Source organism: Leiobunum rupestre, chromosome 11, assembly GCF_980474605.1.
Source record: "Leiobunum rupestre chromosome 11, qqLeiRupe1.1.hap1, whole genome shotgun sequence".
NCBI classification, from domain to species: domain Eukaryota; kingdom Metazoa; phylum Arthropoda; class Arachnida; order Opiliones; family Sclerosomatidae; genus Leiobunum; species Leiobunum rupestre.
In genome coordinates, this window is record NC_143394.1 from 42254650 (window position 1) to 42277751 (window position 23102).

At 35.3% G+C, this 23102-nt stretch overlaps 1 protein-coding gene across 1 annotated transcript in view; it reads right to left on the reverse strand.

The window, feature by feature from the left end:
- The window catches only part of LOC149922888 (atrial natriuretic peptide receptor 1), a 151109-nt gene that overhangs the window by 105508 nt on the left and 22499 nt on the right, over positions 1 to 23102 (reverse strand). The window contains exons 4-6 of the mRNA XM_090162321.1: positions 11755 to 11846; positions 10745 to 10883; positions 9866 to 9947 (exon numbers count right to left, since the gene is read on the reverse strand). Coding sequence (XP_090018447.1) covers positions 9866 to 9947; positions 10745 to 10883; positions 11755 to 11846 — 313 coding nt within the window. The remainder of the gene's footprint in view (positions 1 to 9865; positions 9948 to 10744; positions 10884 to 11754; positions 11847 to 23102) is intronic.

The following is a 23102-nucleotide window of genomic DNA, read 5'->3' on the forward strand; positions in this document are numbered from 1 at the left end:
GTGCTCTAGTCCTGGTCCCGGTTGCCCAAGCGAAAGCGAGGATTCAACTTTTCCATTATAACAAATTTGGGGTGTAATTAACTTTTCTTAGCTTCTTTAAAGAAATTAATTTCCGAAATTTAAGAAAAAGAAATAGTGAGGTCATATTTAATTAATTTAAATGATTTTAAAGGGGAACGGCCAAGCTTTTCCCATTATGGCCTTATTTCCGTATCAAAAGATTAACAAGACGTTCAATATACTAACACGTACCTTTTCTTGTCTTGAAAAAATAGCTTTTGGTCCAAAAAGTTGAAACGAAAACTAACGCCAGGTGTTTGGGTTTGAGTTTTCGCCGCCATCTTAGGGGCTGCCGCCAGCGCCCCTAACCCCGTATGAGCGATTTGGGAACTATCCTAACTTAGGTCTCTTATAACTGGAACGCGCGGCGCTTGCAAAACATATTTTTGCGTCTTCAGCAGCGCGCGCTTTTACGTTGTTTTTCTGTCTCACCGACTTCTCACCAGGTGTCGCGGCGGACGCGCGCTTTTCGATTTCCCGAAATATCTTTATTTTATTAAAAATTAACTCAATATTTTTAGATGCGGTTTTGGCCATAAATTTTAGTTTTTAATGGGCTATAGGGCTATCTAACTGGTTAAAGCTTGACCGTTCCAATTTAATATAAATTTATGTTTTATCGCAATGGAAAAGGTTAAGCGTAACTTTTTGAAACCCCATTTTTAGGTCCAGGCTAGAGCGCCATCTTTGTTGAATCAAACCATTTTTTTCTTGCAAAATAAAAAATAATAATTCGGAGTCATGCACGGGCCTTTATAATAACGTAGGCATCAGCTACTGAGAACAAATTCGAAATTCATTGTTATTGGTTGCCATTACACAAATGAAAATGCGTTTTTGGTCACAAATTGCAAAATAAGTACCTTCAGAAATGTTACGATTCTTTATAACAGTGAATTTTTTATTCCGATTCAAGAAATTGACCTAATTTCGTCGAAGTTGGCGTTAGTTTTTGCACGGCCAACTTTGATTTCTCGCGCATCTCTCGCGCTACAGCGGCCATCTCATTCGTTGACGTTTCTGTGTTAACCTATGAGCAAAAGATGTGTATGACGTCAGCGCCCCTAGCGGATTATTATTTTTAGTATAGTTTTTACATTGGTGACAATATAACCACCGAGCGTGGCGCTGAACTCCTACACATTATAGTACAGTTTATAGGGGGAAAATCCTTGCTCGCGGAATTTCGACGAATGTGTTGGCCGTAGTAGCGCGAACAGCGCGTGATCAAAGTTGGCCGTGGTTTTTGTTACAAAAGCATTCAAAATTTCAATAGGCCTTGGCTGTTTAACACGAAAATTAGCTGGTGAAGCCACAGGCAAAACTAAGTTAGTTTTTGACCTATTTTGGAATTTCATAATACGGGTCGATAATGGTTTCATGTGTCAACTATGTTTCTACATAGAGAAAGACGGAATGGGAGATATATTTAGAAAGGGGGCGACGTAAACTCGATGGTAGAGAGAAGCTCGTACACTAACGCGCATCGCCGTTGCGCATCGTCATAATATGTGAGAATTTGAAACTTTGACCAACAGTGAAAGCTTGGATATAATCCAAGGTGATGGTTCTGCCACGTGCCTATAGGTAGTGAGTTTTTAATTAAAATGGTTTACCACACAAAGTGCTGCTATAAAAATTGCAATAGCAACACTAGATATACTAGTCAAGAAATTCAATTCATACCATATAAAATTATAACTTACTTTTAGTTCTACATTAAATGTATTACCGATTCTACCGAACTTTGGTAAGCCTTTGCCAAAAAACGCAAACGAACAGAGAAAGCTCTCCCTTGACTTAGTCGTAGTTGCGCACAACGATGCGCGTTATTGTACAAGATTCAGTCGGTAACCATGGTAGCCATATGACGCGAAGAGCCACTTCGTGAAAAGGGGAAATACATTGAAATTCGCCTTCACCATCTCTCCCCTTCCTTCTTTCTCTATGGTTTCTACCACCCTTAAAGCGTTTTGAAAAATGGGGAAATAATTTTATTTAAATATCCCATTTTACTCTCGGGCAAATCTGAACTCCGCTATGCTAAGATAGTAGTGTTCACCAACTTTATTGGTACCAGGGAACACGGCTGGTACTAACAATTAACGTTGGGTGTAAAAACAATAAGCGGTAGCATAAGTAACATACTAAAAATAAGTATGACACTATCTATGGTTTTAATGATAATTTCCTGACCAAACCTTTTTTCGACACTGACATTCTCGCTAAGCTTAGATTTAGACTGGCACTCGAACTGTGTATCCTGTTATCGTCCTTGGTAGTATTATATTACGGCTTAGGCATATTTGGACACTAGGGGGCTCTGTGCTGAGAACTAAACTTAGATTGAGCAGTAGATTTGAAAATCAGCTCGGTGATAATTTTTCTTAATCGACATACTTATGGACATTATGTTACTTATGACGGTAGGAGTAGTAGCTTTTACAAAACTTTTCCGCCTAAAAGTTCAAACAACAGCATTCTTAGCGGTAAAAGCAGGAAAATTATTGATCGACCATCAAACATACTATTTTATAATCCTTTTAAAAGGCCAAATAATCGTTTGAATTTTGACGGTGGGGCTACAGAATCACTAACAAGTAAGTCACGTGATAGAAGGGGGGAAACTACGGAACTACCTGAAATTCAACCCGAATTTTTCAGACGGTTCTATGGCCCTTTAAGGGAATATCTATGGTTAAATAAATTAGTAAACGTTTATATGGCATTTTCTTAAGAATCTCTTCTATTAATTTATAATATAGTTAATGCCAATTTAGGCTAACTCTATTCTATTAAATTATTTTATATGGAAATATAAAATATATATAAGTTCATTAAAATTAATAGTTTAGGTATTTCTTCAAATAATTAAAAAAATTAAAATAGTACAAATTATTTTATTCCATGTTGAAATTGTTCACATTACAAATTTAAATTTTAGCTTGAAAATAATTTAAATTTAATTGTAATTAAAGCAAGTGTCGGTTCTATCAAGAATGTAATTATTGATTTATTGCTGAGACGATTTTTAGCGTTGCTTCGAAATCCCTCTCACTCAGTAACAATAATCCCCTTCCCCTTATAAGAAAACCAATTGGTTCCATAAAAGTTGCGTCTTCCAGAGCGATTGCTGGTGACGTTTTTTCGTCCCCCCCCCCCCCCAGCTCTAGTCATTCTCCCTTAAGTATAAATAAATACTTTATTGGTTATGTCATAGGTAACATAATTCCACATAAGTATGCCACTGTACCTTTATTTCATTCAAAAATCTTCACTAACGGTTTGTTTCACCACGAACCAGTAAAAAGGTGGACTACGTTAGATTTTTACCTTTTTATTCGTCCTAGTAATTTTGGGAGTCTTACTATTGGCATATGTATTTAACCTCAAAATTGAGTAGGACTTTTTTGTATCGGAATTTCAGTCAGCCTAATGTAGCTTTATCGAAATTTATAAACTCGCTTGGTTTGTGCGGATAAAGTTAAATAATGAGTAGTTTAGAAAAAGAAAAGGTTGGGGGAAATGACCAATTCGGTTCAGTGATCGCTTTCCGGAAATGGAGCAAGTCGTCGAAGTGGGATATTCCACTAGCGTTATTAAACCCCATATCAAGCCTAGAAGAGTTAGGCCTAGGTTTAAAAGAATCTGCAAAGACTCCAACGAGTCCAACCTTGTAGATGCCCCCGAAACGCTCAACCTGAGTTTTAACTATTTTTCCAATAAACCTTTTATTTTTATTTGACAATGCAAAATTTATTTTAGAACCTGAGTCTCTGAAAAGCAATTGAGATTTGATGACGTCAAATATGACATCGAATATTACGTCAAATATTACGTAGGGTAAGGATGACCCAATATCTGTGAAACAAACCGTTAGTGAAGAAATAGAGCTAGTGGCATGCTTATGAGTAATTATATTACTATGGTTATATCATAAGTAGCATAAAACTCTAAGTATGACATTGGGAAAATTTTTTACTACATCCTTTTTTCACAGTAACGCCAAAGAAATGTTGAAATAGCGCCACTCGGTAGCGGCGCCATGAACTAATCGAACCCAACTTCCGGTAACGTGACGTGATATTCCGCCATAAGGTTTAAAAGGGTCATTGATATGTATACACTAGGGGACCCACAGGTTGTTAATTTGCCCATTTAATAATTTTAGTAGATTTTCGACTTAAAATGTACATCATTTGAACTGACTTGTTTGGATTTCAAAACACATCATATTAAAAGTAATAATAATAAAGTCACATTGGCGTTCTTGTTTAGATTTATCAGGCGCGTCACTCGTGACGTAGAAGCTAATAAACGCTAGCATAAACTCTATTTATGTCTTATTCAACTTGTTAAAAAGTTCCACGCGCGTCTTGATATTTTAGCGTAAATGGGCTCGAGCGATTTCGCGCGTGCTCCCTGAAAAAAACAAATGCGCGAGCTTTTTACGCTGAAATATTAAAGAGCGCGTGCAACTTTTTAACAAGTTGAACAAGACAGGAATTTAAATTCGACGAGTCGCTCTTTTTATAAAGCTCTAATCTTCAAAACTGAACTGAACTCATACGTATCTCGTGACGAAAGTGATACATTAAAACAAGTTCGACAAGCTGCGTAATGACTTTATAGAAAGGCTTATTAAGGGCTAATAACTGGTTAACATTATCTGATATTTGCTTACGCCGCGTGCTCGTACTCGTAGACAATGTTAGGTGGTTTCATTTCGCCTGTTCTCGGACTAAAAGTGTACTCCTTTTTTCCCTAAAACGTTTTATTCGCCTGTTCCGGGGATGAGAATTACTCCGCCCCATAAACTATTCGCTTGTTCCGGAATATTAGGGCTACTCTTTTTACTCCTTCTGAAAAGGAGGTGTAAAGGAGTAAATCAGATTTGGTCGTCTGCTAGCCCGAATTGATCTGCTAAAAAGGTCAGAAAAAAGTTTTTACTCCGTCTCAACAAAGATAATTTAAACCTAGTACCCTAGAGTACGTTCAGCAGCGCTCATCGGACTCACCGATTACTAATCGGTGACATCGGTTTCCTACTGTACGCTTTTTTGCGTTTCCGGTTTTGACGTCACGATAGTCATCGGTTACTCACCGAAGTCATCGGCTGGAAGAGTCGGTTTTTCCGATGACTGACGTCATTTCTGACGTAAAACTACTAGAAAAGCTACGGCATTTTAAAAAACACCGATGACTGAATAAAAGCGTTCACCAACTTACGACGTTATTATGACGAAAAAGCTCATCAGTGGAAAATATCAAATCCATCGGGTTTTTTTTCCGTTGACTGCTGCTGAACGTAGCCCTAGTACCCTAGATTCGAAATCAGAAAGCTTTCAGATTGACGGTTTTGTAACGAAGCGTTTACCGACTTCCGGCACGTAATCTGCGAAAAATCTCCCTCCATGACAGCGCGTCATCCAAGTTGGCCGTGGTCATATCAATAGTTGGCTACCATGGTAATTTGTTTGGAGTTCCTGGAGGCAGTAATTTCGAATCTAGGGTACGAGTTTTAAATTATCTTTGGTCTCAAACTATTCGCCTCCAGGCTCCACTGAATCGGAGGAAAATGACGTACATAGCCTTACTCTTCTTACCCTACACCGAAAACCCGGAACAAGCGAAAATAAACCACCTACTATGGTTACGCAGCAGATGAAATTTGATTTTGAAGTTGAACTCTGACTCCTTTTGGATGACCAATCGAAAAATTCAAATCACATAGAGTGTTAATCTTCAGGGTTCTGAGTTGATAGTCGTTTTACTCAGTTATCTTTGGTGAAGAAAGGATGAAGTAAGAAAAAATGCACGAGCAAGGTTACAAGTGTCATACTTAGGGGTATTATCAGAAATACATGAACCGAAATTATCAACGACCTCCTTTTTATTGGGGGGCAATTTCCCCGTGCGACAGGGGAGGGTTAAATGGCGAGGCCTTGTTAATTTTCCGCCTCCCGCGACTGCAAGGAAAATTTCGAATGCACAAAGGGTAACTAGACCGCCATCTAGTGAGGCTAAGATAAAATATTTCATCGAAGGAAATCGTGAGAAACGTGGTCTGCAAACCTAGGCTTTGCCGTGTTTTGTTTTTGATAGAGGTCAGTGGAACTGTGAAACTGTGGAAGGCGGTAGCTGGAGCAGCTGGCCAAAATGGAAAAAGTAGATGAATTAAAAACCTTTTTAGCTAATCTTACGATACCATTTATGTATGAAAGAACCGAGAAATACATTGTTTTATTAGAAAAAGAAAATATACAAATTACTTAATGGAGCTACTTAAGATATATGAAACCCAGATAAAAATATTTAGGCCTGCGGTAGTAAAGAATATGGGAAGACCAAAGAAACAGCAGGCTACGGAAGAAGAAGAAACTGAAATAAACCACGAGAAAATAACTAGTAGAAATAAGAAATAAAAATTATGATTTCGTTTACGAGTAAGGCTACCTTTACGTTTATATTTAGTTTTATATTTCAAATAAAACAAGTACAATTATTATAACAAAATAATACAAATATTTATGGTGTATAATTCTGATCGTAGTCAAGTTAGTCTATTTTTTATTCGTCGTTAACTGGGCTTCATTAATTAATAGCAACTGATCACGATGATATTTGTTTGAGCTATTCTCTCCTTGAACGTTTCTTCTAATAGTCACAGCTTTTCTTTCACTGATACCATATGTAACATAATCACTCATAAGTATGCCACAAAAGTATTTTCATTAATTAAACCTTGTTCACGGGAGATGACGTAAATTACGTCACTTACAATTCCGTGACGAAATACGCGTCATCAACTTTACTGATGGGAAACGGAAGTTAGTGAGAATTCCTCGCGCGTTTCCATGGTAACCTTTTCAATAACGCAAGGATTATAAGCATTTTTGCATTTTTGGGTCCGCTTAATGTATGTTCCGCGTGAAACAAGGTCTAATTGAATTTTTTTCAATGGAAATGTTATACAGAGGCATACTTATGAGTAATTATGTTACATATGCTGATACATGATGCACTTCGAATTTTTCCCCAGCATCATATTTTATTTATTTGTTTTTCGAGAAAGTTTCGCTCGGCCGTCGCCAGGTAGCGTATTCAAACCTTCGCCGCGGGAGTGGGGAGGTTCTCTTTTCGAGGAGGGGAAGACGACATCCGGCCACTAAGGTGTGGCAAAACCAGTAGCGGCGGTAAGGGTGGGCTGAAGTGGGCTTTAGCCCCCCTGCCTTTCTGAGAGGGGCCACATATTTCTATTAAAAGGGCCACATATTTATAATTAAGAGGCCACATATTTCAATTTATGAATTTTCTTTATCTCTAGAAATTGTTTTTATTGCGAAAAAAAATTTCTGAGAAAAAAATCAATTTGTTTACTCAATAGTAGACCATAAACACTTAGATTCGGGAGGAAGGGAGCGGAAATTGATAGAAAGTTGAATGGACAATAGAAAGAAAAGAAAGGGAATTTAGGGAAATACCCCGGGCATGCACGTATCCCCTCCAGGTCAGATACAACGTCATAGGGGTCCAGTAAACGCGACGAGAGCCGCACGAAGAAAACGACCTTGCTCTTCTCGCTTCTTGGAAAATTTATAAGGGGTCACTAAATTTGTAAAATGGAGTGTAGCTACACTCCATGGTTATAAGGGCCACAAAATTCTTAGGGGCCACCAAATAATTAGCCCACCTGTGAAAAAACCTTAGCGCCGCTACTGGGAAAAACGGGGAACTTGCCTCCCGTGTTAGAGGAATAGGACGCTGATCATTTCGGTTAATGTATTTCTGGTATTATGTAACATCCTCCAATGTAGCATTGACCTCGTATAAGCATGAAGGAATAGTAGGGCGGCGTTAAATCCAACACCGTAGTGACAACTCGCCGCTGCCATTGAAGAAAAGGGGGATGAGCGTGGTAGACGTTTTTATACTCGATCGGTAAATCGCGTCCTCTATTAATAAGAATTTACATTTAAAACCGTTGGAAATCACGTGGTAAGTTTAAATCTTTCATGATAATGGATCACCCTTATTGTAAAATAAAAGTTAAGAAAATAACTAAGGCCCAACAGAAAAAGAAAGATGAAGGTACCTTCCCATTTCAGATTTTTGTAATTAAAATACCACTTGTTAAGGCGCTATAGCAATTTACATATTTTTAGAAATAAATTATTTATACTTTGTTAACTTTTCACGTTTTCTTGTATTTAATATTTATACATAAGCATTGACTTAATTTTCTCCTGGCTCTTCCGCGCTTTTCTTGTTTTCAGAATCAGAATAAACACCGTCCGATAGATGGCTACACTGAGTTCAGTTTTTCCGTGTCACGTGTTAAAAGTCTACCACGATATCCCCCTTTATTTTAACGGCCCCCAGAAGGAAGAGGAATTACACTGCCTAGCCAGCTCAGACCAATAATTTTCCCTCCTTACTATTCGTTCATGGTATAAGCATTTTAAAATTTTCGAGACTAGTTTTGTTACTTTTGTACGGCTATAAAAATAATTTTTTTAACCGGAGGCTAGGAGTCTGCCTGTTCTTGGAAGATTCAGGGATTAGAGTTTCAGCAAACCCATTTCTAGGCGTTTACGCTGACATCTACCAATCTCCTGTACGTTGCAGACGTTTGCGTAAACGACTAGAAACTTTGGTCTAGAGGTCGGGGACGGTTAATCATTATCCACGATTAAATTGATTTTTTTCGGGAAAAAAATGTAAAAAAAGAAATTTATCGGTTAATATTTCGGAAAATGATTAAAAAACAAGTATTATTCGTAAAATTTGAGCTTTTTATCTAAAAAACGTCGTTTTTCCGTTTAATTTTACAAATTTATCAAAAAATTAATCGGATAATACAGAAATATAAATTACTTGATCAAAACGTTTTACGAATAATTTTGAGAGCTTTATCTATTGAATAAAAGTTAACCATCCCCGACCTCTACTTTGGTCACTGTGCTCAGTTTTCTTTTATTATGTCTCTAAATTTAGATGTATCTCAAGTTAGTTACACCATGAGTGGATAATAAACATAAGTAAGGCACAGAACGAATTCGGTTAATGATAGTCTGTCGTGGAGTGTTTGCGAAATAGGAAGTTTCCGAACAGGAACCTCGTCCCTTCCTACTCTTTCCGTTGGAAAAATAGTTGGTTAGTTTGATGGCGAGAAATACGAGCGTACACGCGTTTGAAATTCGACAAAAAAACCTAACTTCTGGAATGGAGCCAGCGTTTATAAAGAATTTCAATTTTCAATAGGCCTTGGCTGGTCCGTCGAAAAGACTGCCGGCGGACCGTCGCCGATTTTACGGGCATCCTCCTAGGAGCAGTTCGCGAAGAGTTGTCAGTCCGTCGGTACGTAATGGTTTACGTTGTCATTGGCGAAACAGACTATCATTAAAAAATTATATAGGAAGTGTCATACTTATGTTTAATATGTAATATAGGCTATATATACAATAATTTGTCTAATTTTTCTACTTAACTTATCAATTTTAGTACGCATATCCAGCAATAGATGGTAGACGAGTCGCTTTTCTTTTAGAGCTACTGGAAGGTGACGCCGTCTAGGAGTACCTTCCGCAGTTATATTTTCTACTTTTTTTAGAGCCGAGACATGCTTTAAAATTTTACTTTATATATATGTTACGAAGTATATTTATGCAAGAATTAATCTAAATTAATATTAACTGTTAGAAATTCTTTGTTTGTTCGATCATTTCTTTAACAATGGCGCTGTAAAGCGATATTAATCACACACAAGACGAAAATAAAGCGAAGAAGAAATTTCGAAACATACCTGTAGATGAAAAATGAAACGACGGTCAAAACTACGACTGCACCTCCTAACACCATACTGACCACTGCCCATTGTGGCATATCTGTCGAAGTAAATCGAGTAATTAGCATCGACATAAGTAACATAATACCAATAAGTATGAAACTTTGGTAGAAGAATATCGACATTTCGTTTCCTCCGCTAGATCGCTTACCATTCTGAAGTCAAAGCTTAGCTAAACTACAAATTCATACTTAATGATCCCTAATGCTTAATTTGGCAAAACTAATTAAAATTAATAGCAGATAAAAACGGTTTTTTTCATTTTTTAAAACCCATATTTAATTACCTTAATTAAACGTTTAAAGTTCGTCTAAAATCAAGGATCCTATATGTTAGAAGGATAGGTAGCCCTCCAGCCAGCCCGTGTTTTCAAAACGCCGGCAGCGCCGTCGCTATTAAGAGAGCCTCTAAACGTGGGACGTCTTGTTTCTATTCCCTCAAGGACAAATTTTGGCGGTGCTTCCTCCATGTTTTGTCCTTGACGGAATCTAAAGACGGATTCTCTATCGCGCATGACTCAGCGACGGCGCTGCCATTTTTCGTCCCTCGCCTCATATCCTTCTAACATATAGGATCCTTGCTAAAATGTAGTAACGCTATGGGAAATGAACATCGATACAAAAAAATTATCTTCACTCGAAAATACAAATCTTGCCACTAGAGGTCTCAAGTTTAAGCAAATTTGTCAATACGAAATAAGAATCCCGCATACACTACTAAATTTTAGGATTAGTCAGTGGTGGAGAAAAATAAACATGAGCAAGGGTCATACTTATATTTATTATGTTACTTATGATATCGACGTTTAAACATGAAATGTTTTAGTAAAATCCTTGCCATTGAATGGGCATTTCGATCCGTCGTATCCGCATGTTGGAGTGTCCTTCGGAGGCGTATCTTTACCTCCGGGCCAGTGAATTTTCGTACCAGGCTCTCCCACCACCTGTTGAGTTACTCCCAAGTAATGCGCTACTGCCTATATTAAAAAAAATAATTAAGTGTAACAATTAAACTAAATTAGAGGGTGCATAAAATTATTTGAGGTCGATCTCGATTAATCGGTGAAAAGTTAAGTTAACGATTAAACAGGAATACTACCAATGCAGATTTTAAGAAAGATATTTTACAGATTATTAGTAAGATAATTTTCCAAAGAAATGGATAGGTGGCGCTTTTGTGATAGCTCATAACTTTCAACTTTTACATAACTAATGTCGGTTACATGGTTGGCTGCCAAGTTTTCGTTTTTAATCGATCGATAAACTCAGTATAAATAAGGAAATATATTAATGTAGGCATAAACCGATTTCAGATCGAGATCGGTTACCGATAACCAATTTTATCGATTAATCGATTAAGCATCAATTTTTACAATTTTTACGGGTTGAACGGGAAAAGTAACCGATTTTTTTTATTTACCGAGTTTTGTCCTACATTTTCATAAATACATTAAAGTATAATACGTGACTTAAATCAATGCTTTTTTACATCGCGATTAGAAATTTAATAGTTTAAATATCAATTTTTCATTTCAATAAAAAAAAGCCTGACAAATACGATATCAGCCAATAATAAAATAAACTTAAAATGTAGTTTAATTCGCACAAGTTAAGCTAAGTATTGATTGGTTCGGTTTCTGCGTCAAGAAGTGCCATCTAGATTTGAGAATTTAAGTACTAAAATATAAAAATGCGTAATAACTTATTTAAAATATTCGCATAAGGCTACCAAATAAGACTGTAAAATAACTATTAGAAATTTAATAGTTTAAATATAGGTGTATTTTTGTGGAAAACTCGAAACCAATCGATGAAGAAATTGAGGAAGCTCCATCTGTCGGAATTTACCTGAAACTCTCCAGTGTTCGGATCCATATCCAGCAGAGAGTAATCGGCGTTTCTATCTCCATTTTTGTCCATACTAACATTTCCAGTGATACCTTCAAGAGATATTGAAATTAATTAACAGAGTGAAAAGTTCGAAACAACTTGATTATTTCGCTTTCATCTTTCCGAAAATTCACAACTGGGATATTTGAACTAACAATCTTTGAGTGCTTTCCTTTTAAATGAGAAATTAGCATTTATAGGACGCGCACATAACGACTTTCCTTGACAAAAATGTACTCCTTTTCGAATAAAACATTTCAGTCCCTTCGTGGGTTTGACTAATTTAAACGGTAACTAGTTTCGCATTTTTATATCTAGGAGCATTAAACACAGCACCCCACGCAAGGAGAACGCAATCCGTCAAAAGCCGTGCATTTTCTTGCGTACAATTTTCATTAGTTAGTCGCTTTAGCGCCTGCTGCCGTCGGAAAGGGAAAATTCGGAAATTGTCTTCCCCCCGCCCGTAAAACGTTCAGCGTAAAGGCTCGTCCAATGAAATTTGTACTCAACACTGACTTAGCGTGTTTAAAGGCTAGCTGCGTTCTCCTTGTGTTTGTTGCTCCTAGCTTTATATGTCTAAATTTTACTTTACACTCAAAATGGATTATATGTATTCCAGATCCACAGAGGGACTCTTACTTCCATAAGGGTTTAGGTACGAAAAATACAGTTTTGATCGAATACTGTTTGTTCGAAGGTTCATTAAGCAGTAGTTGCATTTGATAGAATTTTCAGTTGATGATCGAATAGTTGTGTAAGTACTGTTTTAAGAGAAAAAAATGAAGATTCTGCTAAAGGGAATAGTTGTTTGGACTTTAGTAACATTGTAAGTGTATATTTTTGTTACCTTTTATGTTAGTTTACATTAGGTTGAAATGGGGGTTATAAATTATAGGTATTTTATTAGTCAAATTTAAGGCGTTTTTCGTGATATTAGTTTGCTGTAGGATGGTATTATAATTTTGAAATTTGTTTATTTACACGTAGTACTGTCTAATCCCTTAAAAATAATGTTCATTAGTTCTATTTCACCTTCTAGCTTAAAATAGCCGGTTTAGTAGTTTCCCTTAAATGTATATTCGATCATTTGAAGTTCGATTAAATTAAATTAATTAATTAAATTAATTATATATTTAATTTATTAATTAATATCAATTTAATTAAATATTTGATATTCGATTCGATCCACAAAAAATTGTGTTTATCATTATCGTCAGGCTGTCTTATACACGAGGAATATTTTACCTGTACCTTATTTCTTACCCCAGAAGTTAATGAACTTCCGATTGGTTAGAATAGTTTTAGTTTGACCGTGCTCCCAATTAAGATGAACCACCCTGTTACGAAAGGGCTGTACCCTTACAGGACATTAAATCTTGAATGTTAAAGGCCTAGGTTTTCTTCTGCCTGTCCCCCTTTAAATTAGGCCAACATGTTCAGCGGTTGGCCTACCACCAGGGTATTTGTGCTCCACTAAGTTAATTTAAAGGGGGACAGGCAGAAAAAAACCTAGGCCTTTAAGTACATGGCCGCTCCTTGTGATACAATTGGACAAGCGCACAGTAGCCGAAATGTCCCTAATTTATTTAGTCCAAGCTTCCAAATTAATTAAAGTCTTACTTAAAGACATAGTTTCAACCCTTTTTTATCTTTCCCTTAAAAGTAAAGATACTTTCACAGGGGTAACGTCATTAGAGACCAGTTTTTAAATACCCGAAGTCCTACCAGATGGCGATAACAGTCTGAAACGGTGTTTCTTTTTTCGTGTTTCTTTCATATGCTGAATTTTTCCCGAGGTTAACTTTTCTTTATAATTTTTACGTAAAAAATGATTTTAAAGCGATGTTTTAAGTAGATTTTTGTAATAAATCGGTAATAAGTTATTCCCTTTCCGCTAAAATGTTTAATTACCGCCATCTAGCTTAAATAAAAGCCTTAAAATCGAACCTCTAATGACTTAGATCTGAATGTTTGTTTCCCCGTAAGTAATTTGCGAATTGTTCATCTCGGTGTCAAAGGATTAAATTCGGCTTTGTAATCGTTCTCAAAATTGTTAACAGCTAATAACAACAATAGTAGCAGTGGGGATAGAATTTACACAGACCCGAACTTATTCACGTCTACGACAATTCATTTCAATTAATTCAATATTTAATATGCTTATAAAATATATCATTGAGATCAAAACTATAGTTAAACGAGAATTTTTCGAACTGCATTAGGTTGTTCTCATAACTATGATACAATATTTAAAGATTTAACCATGATTTAATAACTTTAAAGACCATACGATCTCATCGTTGAAATGCTTTTGTGGTAATGGTGAAGTTTTTCGCGGAGTTAATAATTTTGATCTCGATTTAATCTTAATAATTTAAAACAATTAATAATGATTTAATCCGTTTATAAGCGATTTAATCCATTTATAAGTTATTTAATCCATTTATAAGTTATTTAATCCATTTATGAGTGATTTAATCCAGTTAATCATGATTTGATTAATTTAATCCATGTAAACACGATTTAGTCCATTTATTCACGATTTAATCCATTTATTCACGATTTAGTCCATTTAATCACAATTTAGTCCATTTATTTACGATTTAATCCATTTATTCACGATTTAATCCATTTATTCACGATTTAATCCATTTAATCACGATTTAGTCCATTTAATCACGATTTAGTCCATTTATTCACGATTTAATCCATTTAATCACGATTTAGTCCATTTATTCACGATTTAATCCATTTAATCACGATTTAATCCATTTATTCACGATTTAATCCATTTAATCACGATTTAATCCATTTAATCACTATATATTTATTCCATTTATTCACGATTTAATCCATTTATTCACTATATATTTAATCCATTTAATCACTATATATTTAATATATTTAATAACTATATATTTAATCCATTTAATAACTATATATTTAATCAATTTAATCACGATTGAATCCATTTAATCTTGATTTAATTAATTTAATCACTATTGAATCCATTTAAGCACAATTGAATCCATTTAATTACGTTTGAATCAATTTTATCACGATTGAATCAATTTAATCACGATTGAATCAATTTAATCATGATTGGATCAATTTAATCTTGATTTAATTCATTTAATATTTTGTGGGTGTCCTAAAAACCATGATGGTATTATGTCAAGCCTTTATTTCGCCAAGATAGCAATATAGTTCTATTAGATGATGCCAGGTGTTATTAGCTGAAAGTTCGTAATCAAAATATGATTTATAACAAAAAATATTCCTACATAGCTGGAGTGTAGGTACAATGGTATATCTAAAAAATAGGGCTCAACTAATCCGGTTATTCAGCTCGTCATTTTCAGATATTTGAAAAAAAAATCATTTAGGAAATAATATCCCCTCACACGACAATCTGATCTCAAATTGTATCCGTAAAATTCTGTCTGATTTGATAATACTTATCTTGAAAAAGATCTAGAATATACTTCTGATATAAAACAAACCGTAACTATTTGGTTTGAAATTTTAATTTTCGTCTGGGTAATGGTTAATTAATTTGGCGACTAGGGTTTGTTTCTGATCGATAACGTTGTTCTTTGATCATTTCGATGTGAAATTTTCCGCACTATCGCTGGAATCAATGAATAGTTGATTTTATAAAATAAAAAGTGGTCTTGCCCAATTGGTTAAAATGTTGCTATTACGTCACGCGCATTGCGCGGAATTGTTTATTCATTATCCACAAATTTTCCGATTTATTTAAAAAAACGTTGGTAAAAAGAGTATCATTTTAACTTATTTAATTATGTTTTTTACGCAACCAAGCATTTATTTCAATAAAAGTGGCATTTATTTAAATAATTGTTTGTTTTATTTAAATAATAGGCTTATTCACTTTCGATTATTTAAACATTGCACAATTTTTATTCAACTATTGGTTATTTAAATATCGCCGAGCTTATTTTATTCATGGATAAAAATTAATCGAAATCCGAGCACCAGTCACGCGCCCTAGAACATGCTTTTCTCCTCTAGCGACTGTAGCGCGCGCTCACAGACTTGTAAAGGTAAGAGACTGTGACGTAAGAGTAGCATTTAAACAAGAAAGCCACGTTACTTTATAAAAAGATCTATTTGAGGATATTGAAAACGCACTTTCGCGGCTCGAAAAGACGAACTCTGTAGTTTCTATTGTATGGCCTCTAAAAGAAAATCGAAAAAGTGCGTGAAAAATGGCCTCGTCATCTGAATATATTCCCACTTTGAAGATAAACTCTGAATTGGGGACGCTGACGTCCAGGAATTTCAAAATTTATTATCGCGCTCCATATACATGTATTTCCTTGCGAAAAATATACGAATGCAATGACGAAAGAATTGTACCTTGTCAAATTATGGTTGTTTCAAATAATTGCATTCTGTTTGCCTAATTAAAGACTTCGAAAAAAGGAGGTTTCGCCGGTGGTTAAATTATTTAATTTCATAATTTAAAAAAAATTAATTAATATTTAATATGATAATTATTATCAAATATAAAAATATTTAGTATGATAACTATTATCAAATATAAAAATATTTAGTATGATAATTATTATCAATTATTAAAATGAAATGAAATGAAATGAAAAATTGTTTATTGTGCACCAAAACAATACCTGTTACAGCATCAGATAGTTGATACACATAATTAATATCGATCATTAAAATAATATGATAATTAATATCGATTATTAAAATAATATGATAATTATTATCGATTATTAAAATAATATGATAATTATTATCGATTATTAAAATAATATGATAATTATTACCAATTATTAAATTAATATGAAAATTATTATCAATTATTAAAATAATATGATAATTATTACCAATTATTAAATTAATATGAAAATTATTATCAATTATTAAAATAATATGATAATTATTATCAATTATTAAAATAATATGATAATTATTATCGATTATTAAAATAATATGATAATTATTATCGATTATTAAAATAATATGATAATTATTATCGATTATTAAAATAATATGATAACTGTAATATGGTAATTATAGTAAATATTTTATATGGTAATTGTAATAAAGAGTAAATATTTAATATGGCAATTGTAATAAATAGTAAATAATTAATATGGTAATTGTAATGAAAAGTAAATATTTAATATGGTAATTGTTATAAAAAGTAAATATTTAATATGGTAATTATAGTAAATATTTTATATGGTAATTGTAATAAAGAGTAAATATTTAATATGGTAATTGTTATAAAAAGTAAATATTTAATATGGTAATTATAGTAAATATTTTATATGGTAATTGTAATAAAGAGTAAATATTTAATATGGTAATTGTAATAATGAGTAAATATTTAATATGGTAATTGTAATAATGAGTAAATATTTAATATGGTAATTGTTATAAAGAGAAAATATTTAATATGGTAATTGTAATAATGAGTAAATATTTAATATGTTAATTGTTATAAAGATAAAATATTTAATATGGTAATTGTAATAATGAGTAAATATTTAATATGTTAATTGTTATAAAGAGAAAATATTTAATATGGTAATTGTAATAATGAGTAAATATTTAATATGGTAATTGTAATAATGAGTAAATATTTAATATGGTAATTCTAATTGCCTAGTACCGGCACTGTCTTTGAATATGTGTAGAGGTGAGTAAAAGAACTGATTCTTATCAGGGCCCCACAGCCGTGAACGTCACTAGGGTCCTCTATTATATAATATTTAACGAGGTCCAGAAAAGTATCCGCGTGTCCTTAATGACGTCAAATTACACGACTAACACACTTACGGAAAGTAATAATATACTTATGTTCCTACGATTCGAACAGTACGTAGCTTCTCAAGAAAAAACAGAATCGCGACCACAATATCAACGAAAAAGCAAAAATAGCTTCCCCGAAAGACGAAAGAAGAACTACAAAGGATCGTATCTCGAGTTGAGTCTCTTCTATAATTTAGCTCGTTCTTTGGTCAGCGATAAAGCGGCTTAGCGTAACCCCGCACTCCCGAAGAAGCTGAGAATGCTGGCTAGATACCGCTAACACCACTTCCTAGGTAACGCTTGGACCATTTGTATTTCGAAAAATAGTCAGAAACGAACACGAAAGGTTTCTGGTTGTATGTTTTCGGGAATTCCTTTGCCACGAGAGAGGGGGCTCTGGTTAGGGAACGTGATCCGTATATCTAATGTGACAGTCTGCGAAGTATCCTCCGCCATTTCTTTCAATAAAGCGAACCTTTATCGCTGGCAGTAAACAAGTGGTAACCGTCGGAGCCCATCATAGTGATTGCTGATATACCGCTCAAATATCAGGCGCTGCCTTGCCCCTAGGACCAGCTTCGGCTTCTCCGTAACATGCCAGTGTATTGTACAGATTTCCCGACGATTGAAGGGGGGGGGGGGACTTATCTAGCTACGGTCAATCTAAAACCTTTCAATTTTGCGTTTTAAATCCAGCTACTTTATTCTAATTAAGTAGTTCAACCGAGCGTTGAGAAACGACTGGTATTCATTAGGATGGCACGCTATAGTCTTAAAGCAGCGTTCAGACTATGTGAAAATATGACGTTTGCGTCGATCGTGTCAGTTCTCTCGATTGCTTACACCGTTCAGACTTCTCAACGGAGACTTTAAATTTTCGCGCGTGTCGTTTACATTTTTTCATTTCGTTGAGGACTGCCTAGACAGCGACGGCGATCCCGTGGGGGCTCTGGGGCTCGAGCCCCCACAGGTAAATAAAATTGATAAAAATAGCAATCAGGGAAAAAATATAATCTCACTGCCTTTATTTAGGTCCGAATTCAGTCTTTTTACAGAAGTTATTTTGAGATTGCAGATGCGAGTAGCATTAATGATATAACCGTAAAATTGATTTCGATAGATTCGTCCAAACAAAAAATCGCTTCGTCGTGTACCCTCTTTTACCTAAAATACCTTCTTAAATACCTTCGTAATGTATTTGGCCAAGAAAGGCTTAATTATCTATCCATGTACGCTGATATTTTTCTACAGATATCGACTTAACTTTTGTTAACAATGTATTCATTGACGGATGAGATATTAGAAAGAACACTTTAAAAAATATATATCTAGTAAGAAAAATTTCGAGCTGTACATTTTCTTGCTTAAGTTTTAAGTATATGGATTTTTGGATAAAAAATTAATTGCTCGTGCCCCCACAGAAATGTTTTCCGATCGCCGCCGCTGTGCCTAGATGGCGTCTCGGTTTAAAGCTCAAAAAGTTCATAGCAGACAATTAGCCTTATGCCTCTAGGTTGTGGCGACCGTTAGAACCATCGAAATACTATAACCAATCAGAGGTGGATAAAACATTATTTCAATTTTTCCGCCGTTATCACTGAGTTCTGATTGGATGAACAATCACCTTTTATGTTAATCTCCGTGCAAGGTTGGTTCCTTTCTGAACAGGGAAATGAACGAACCGACGCGACCAACATAACCGAAACGACACGACCGATGCTAACGTAATATTTTCACATAGTCTGAACGCTGCTTTAGTCGATAGCTACGCCGCAGAATTTTCGTTTTGAAAAGGAAAACATTTGAGAGAGTTGGCCGTTTTCGGTCTATCGAATTCTGGCAGCTTTGCCTGCCTTCCGCCCTGTATCTCCATAGTACCGAAAATGACCGACGATTACGTCACCGAAAATATTTTACTAAACTGATCGGCGGCGTTTTTGACCGTTATTTAGAATTATAATATAATAATAATAATATTACGCTGCAGTAGGGCTCACGCCGACGAATTAGAAAGCGTGGACTGCATTCCTATGGGCTTTTAACTATCGATGTAATATCGTCCAAACAGTTTGTTTCTCCATCGGACATTCAGGTTTGTCAAAAAAAAAATAACTCGCAAGTGCTTTTTTCATTAACCGGGACTCTGTGGGCTTTTCATCGCCGCTTTAGTATCGTCTAATCACTTTTTTTTTTCATTCTGCGTGTACCCTGGTTTATCACAACAACTTACAAGCGCTTCATCCGTCATAGCTTCGCGAAGTAGCACCCAGAATCGGTTTAAAACTTGTAACTGATCTCACTTTGACAGAAATTGGGCTGCTACAAACTAGGAAATTGTCTTCCCCCTTTCCGTAAAACGTTCAGCGTAAAGGCTCGTCCAATGAAATGTGTACACAACACGGCGTAAGCGGGTTTAAACTTTAAAGGCTAGCTGCGTTCTCCTTGTGTTTGTTGCTCCTAGCTGCAAAGGTGGCCGGATTAAGTGCAAAGGATCTGTTGGATGGGATCTCGCGTTTAAAACACTCTTAAAAGCTTATTTTTGGGGGGCGTTTAAAATGACAAACATTTCGAAAGGTGTGAGCTTTGAGAAGCGTTTGCAGGTATTTTCGCGTCGTATATCCAAGGCTACTTTACTAATATTCCATCTATATTAAGTATAAAAGGGCAAGGCATATACTGGAATAATAAAGTCTAGAATTTGATAAGCGCAAACCCCACTTTAGGCCTTTGTGTACAGATAATTTCGACAACAAACTTTGGGACTAGACCCTTTTATAAATTCCTAAATCAAGCGGTCAAATCCTTGTATTTATTTGTACTATACAGGGTGTCTTTATTTGATCGGCCCAGGCATTTTTCTCAAAAACTATACCTTCTAGAAATGTGAAATTTTCAGTATGTACTCTCTCGGTGGAGATCGTTGATATTTGTGAATTTTAGAATTTGTAGTTTTTGAACGCTAGGTGGTAGACGAAAAGTTTCAATGAGTAAGTTGTAGAGCATACTCGAAAACCTTTAATGGAGTTGGTATGGTCAAAATCGTACATTTTGTCACTGAAATAATAGGTCATGAAAAATAACAAGTTGGTACTACCCACATGTTTTTACGCCTCATGTTATTGTAATGATTGTCTGTGAAAAATGAACATGTTTTGAGCCAAATCATTGCTTTACCTTTACAAATTAAGTGTTAGAACAAGTGCAATTTTATAAGGAATTACAGTAAGACCCCGCACACGTTTTTAGGGACAAAAAGTTGGTGTTTTTTATTAAACAAGAAAAAGTAGTTTTTAGGGTCGACAAAATGTCTAATTTATGCCAACTGAATTTCCGAAAGCTTTTTTTTTTTGCACTTCTGAATCCTTTAAAAAATAACAAATAACAACGATCTCCCCCGAGAGAGTACATACTGAAAGTATGGTATAGTTTTTGAGAAAAATGCCTGGGCCCATCAAATGCAGATACCCTGTATACAAATCGTGGTAGAATTTCCCCAGTACGAGTGGGGGTGGAACGAAAACGTCGCCAGCGTGTGTTTTAATCGCGTAGGAAAACGTCAGTTTCAGCGAACCATTGAGATACCAGGCTGATTTGATAAGATAAGCTTACATTTGGAGCATTCGGGGGATTGGGAGCAACGCTAAAAATAATCTCAATTTAGTCTTTCCCCCAAGTTTAAATAAATCTTTTGTAAATATTTAAAGAAAGTTAAATATAAAAAACGAGGGGTCGTACTTTCTGAAAAATCCCGTATTCTCACCGAAAAATTCCAGAAAAATCCAATAATCCATGGACTTACGATTTTATTTTAAATCCAGGATTTTTTAACAAATCCACAAATAAATCAAATTCTCGAAAGAAATCGAAAAATCCACTCAAAATACATAATCGTTCCATTTTTTAAAAATCCACAATTTTTCTCAAAACAAAATACAAATCTTTGGATATTTTTAAACGTACAGTTAGATTGTTGCAACATTCGCAAATAGAGGGAATAGTACAATGTTTTCTGAATGTCCAGCCCCTCGAAATTCAATTTCGCCCTTGCAGCCTACGTGAAGTCGTGAATAGAGTATTTTCTCAAAATAACGTGATGTTATTAATTGAATATTTACGTAAACAACGAGATATTTCACTGTATACAATTGTTTATTTACAAAATGTAACCGGTACACCGTACACGAGTAAGATTTCGCAGTTTTACTTATTAAACCTTGGAGGAATAAAACAAGTATACAGGAGCTGCGGAGAGCTGCGAAATCGGTTTCGTCAGTGACCGTGAACTTGCGCGAGACGGAGGGGTTCAAACGCGACTAGCGCCAACTGCATTCGGAATTTTGCAACTATTCTCATTTTATATCATTGTTTTCCCGTCGTCTAGTTTGTTTTATTCCTCCAAACAAATACGAGTCATTTTGGAAAAAGGGGCAAAGAATTTTGAAATGTTTCAAAACCAACCAGACGACGCGAAAACAATGATATAAAATGAGAATAGTTGCAAAATTCCGAATGCAGTTGGCGCTAGTCGCGTTTGAACCCCTCCGTCTCGCGCGAGTTCACGGTCACTGACGAAACCGATTTCGCAGCTCTCCGCAACTCCTGTATACTTGTTTTATTCCCCCAAATAGGTTTTACGGGCTTGCCAGATAAGCCTTTGCGAGCCGCCCTTTCTCCAAAACCCAGAGTTGCCAGCTGGGCGGTTTTCTCGCCTGATTGGGCTCCTTTTTCCAAACGCTTTGCGGGGGGGGGGGACGCTTGGGTGGGAGGCGGTTGGTTGGGTTTAAGGGGTTTTCCCCCGAGTTCTTCGGTTTCCCCTTCCATAAAAACTTGTCGAGGTTAACGGTAATAGTTAGTGTAGGGAGCTGTTGGCTCGATCTCGTGGCATGCAGGGCTTGCCACCACCCTCCTACGCATTGTAACCCGGCCACCTGAATTAATGGCTTCAAAAGTCGCTTGATGACTTAGGCCTAAGGTGGTGCCTAGCTGATTATTATTATTATTATAATAATTATACGGTAAAATGTGTAAAACTAAAAAAAAAAGTTGAATTGAAAGGAGGCGATATAGCGGCATCGTGGTAAAGTTCACCCTAATATGAGACCGCAATTCTGATAAAAACAAAACTTATACTGTTTTTGGTTTTTATTGTTTAAATATAATAATTATTTGACCAAAAATTAGCTCTTCAATAATATTTCCACTCTATTTCTTGGAAATTTGGCTATAGAATTAGCAAGAACCTGGGCTATTTTTCGAAAAAACATTTTTGGGCTAGTTTAATTTCCGATTGAGTCAACCATGGACAGTAAATTAAGAGGACAGGTTTTCGATAGCCTTCCACAGTGCATTTTATTTCTCCCCGCGTATCAATCAGCTCGAGAGACTCCGAGGGAGTCTTGCAAGGTCGTTTGTACCACGTGACCTTAAAATTTCAAAATAGCAATCTAATGCGGTTGATATTGTTACGTAATTTTTGGCGCTTTATATTTTAGTAATTTTTA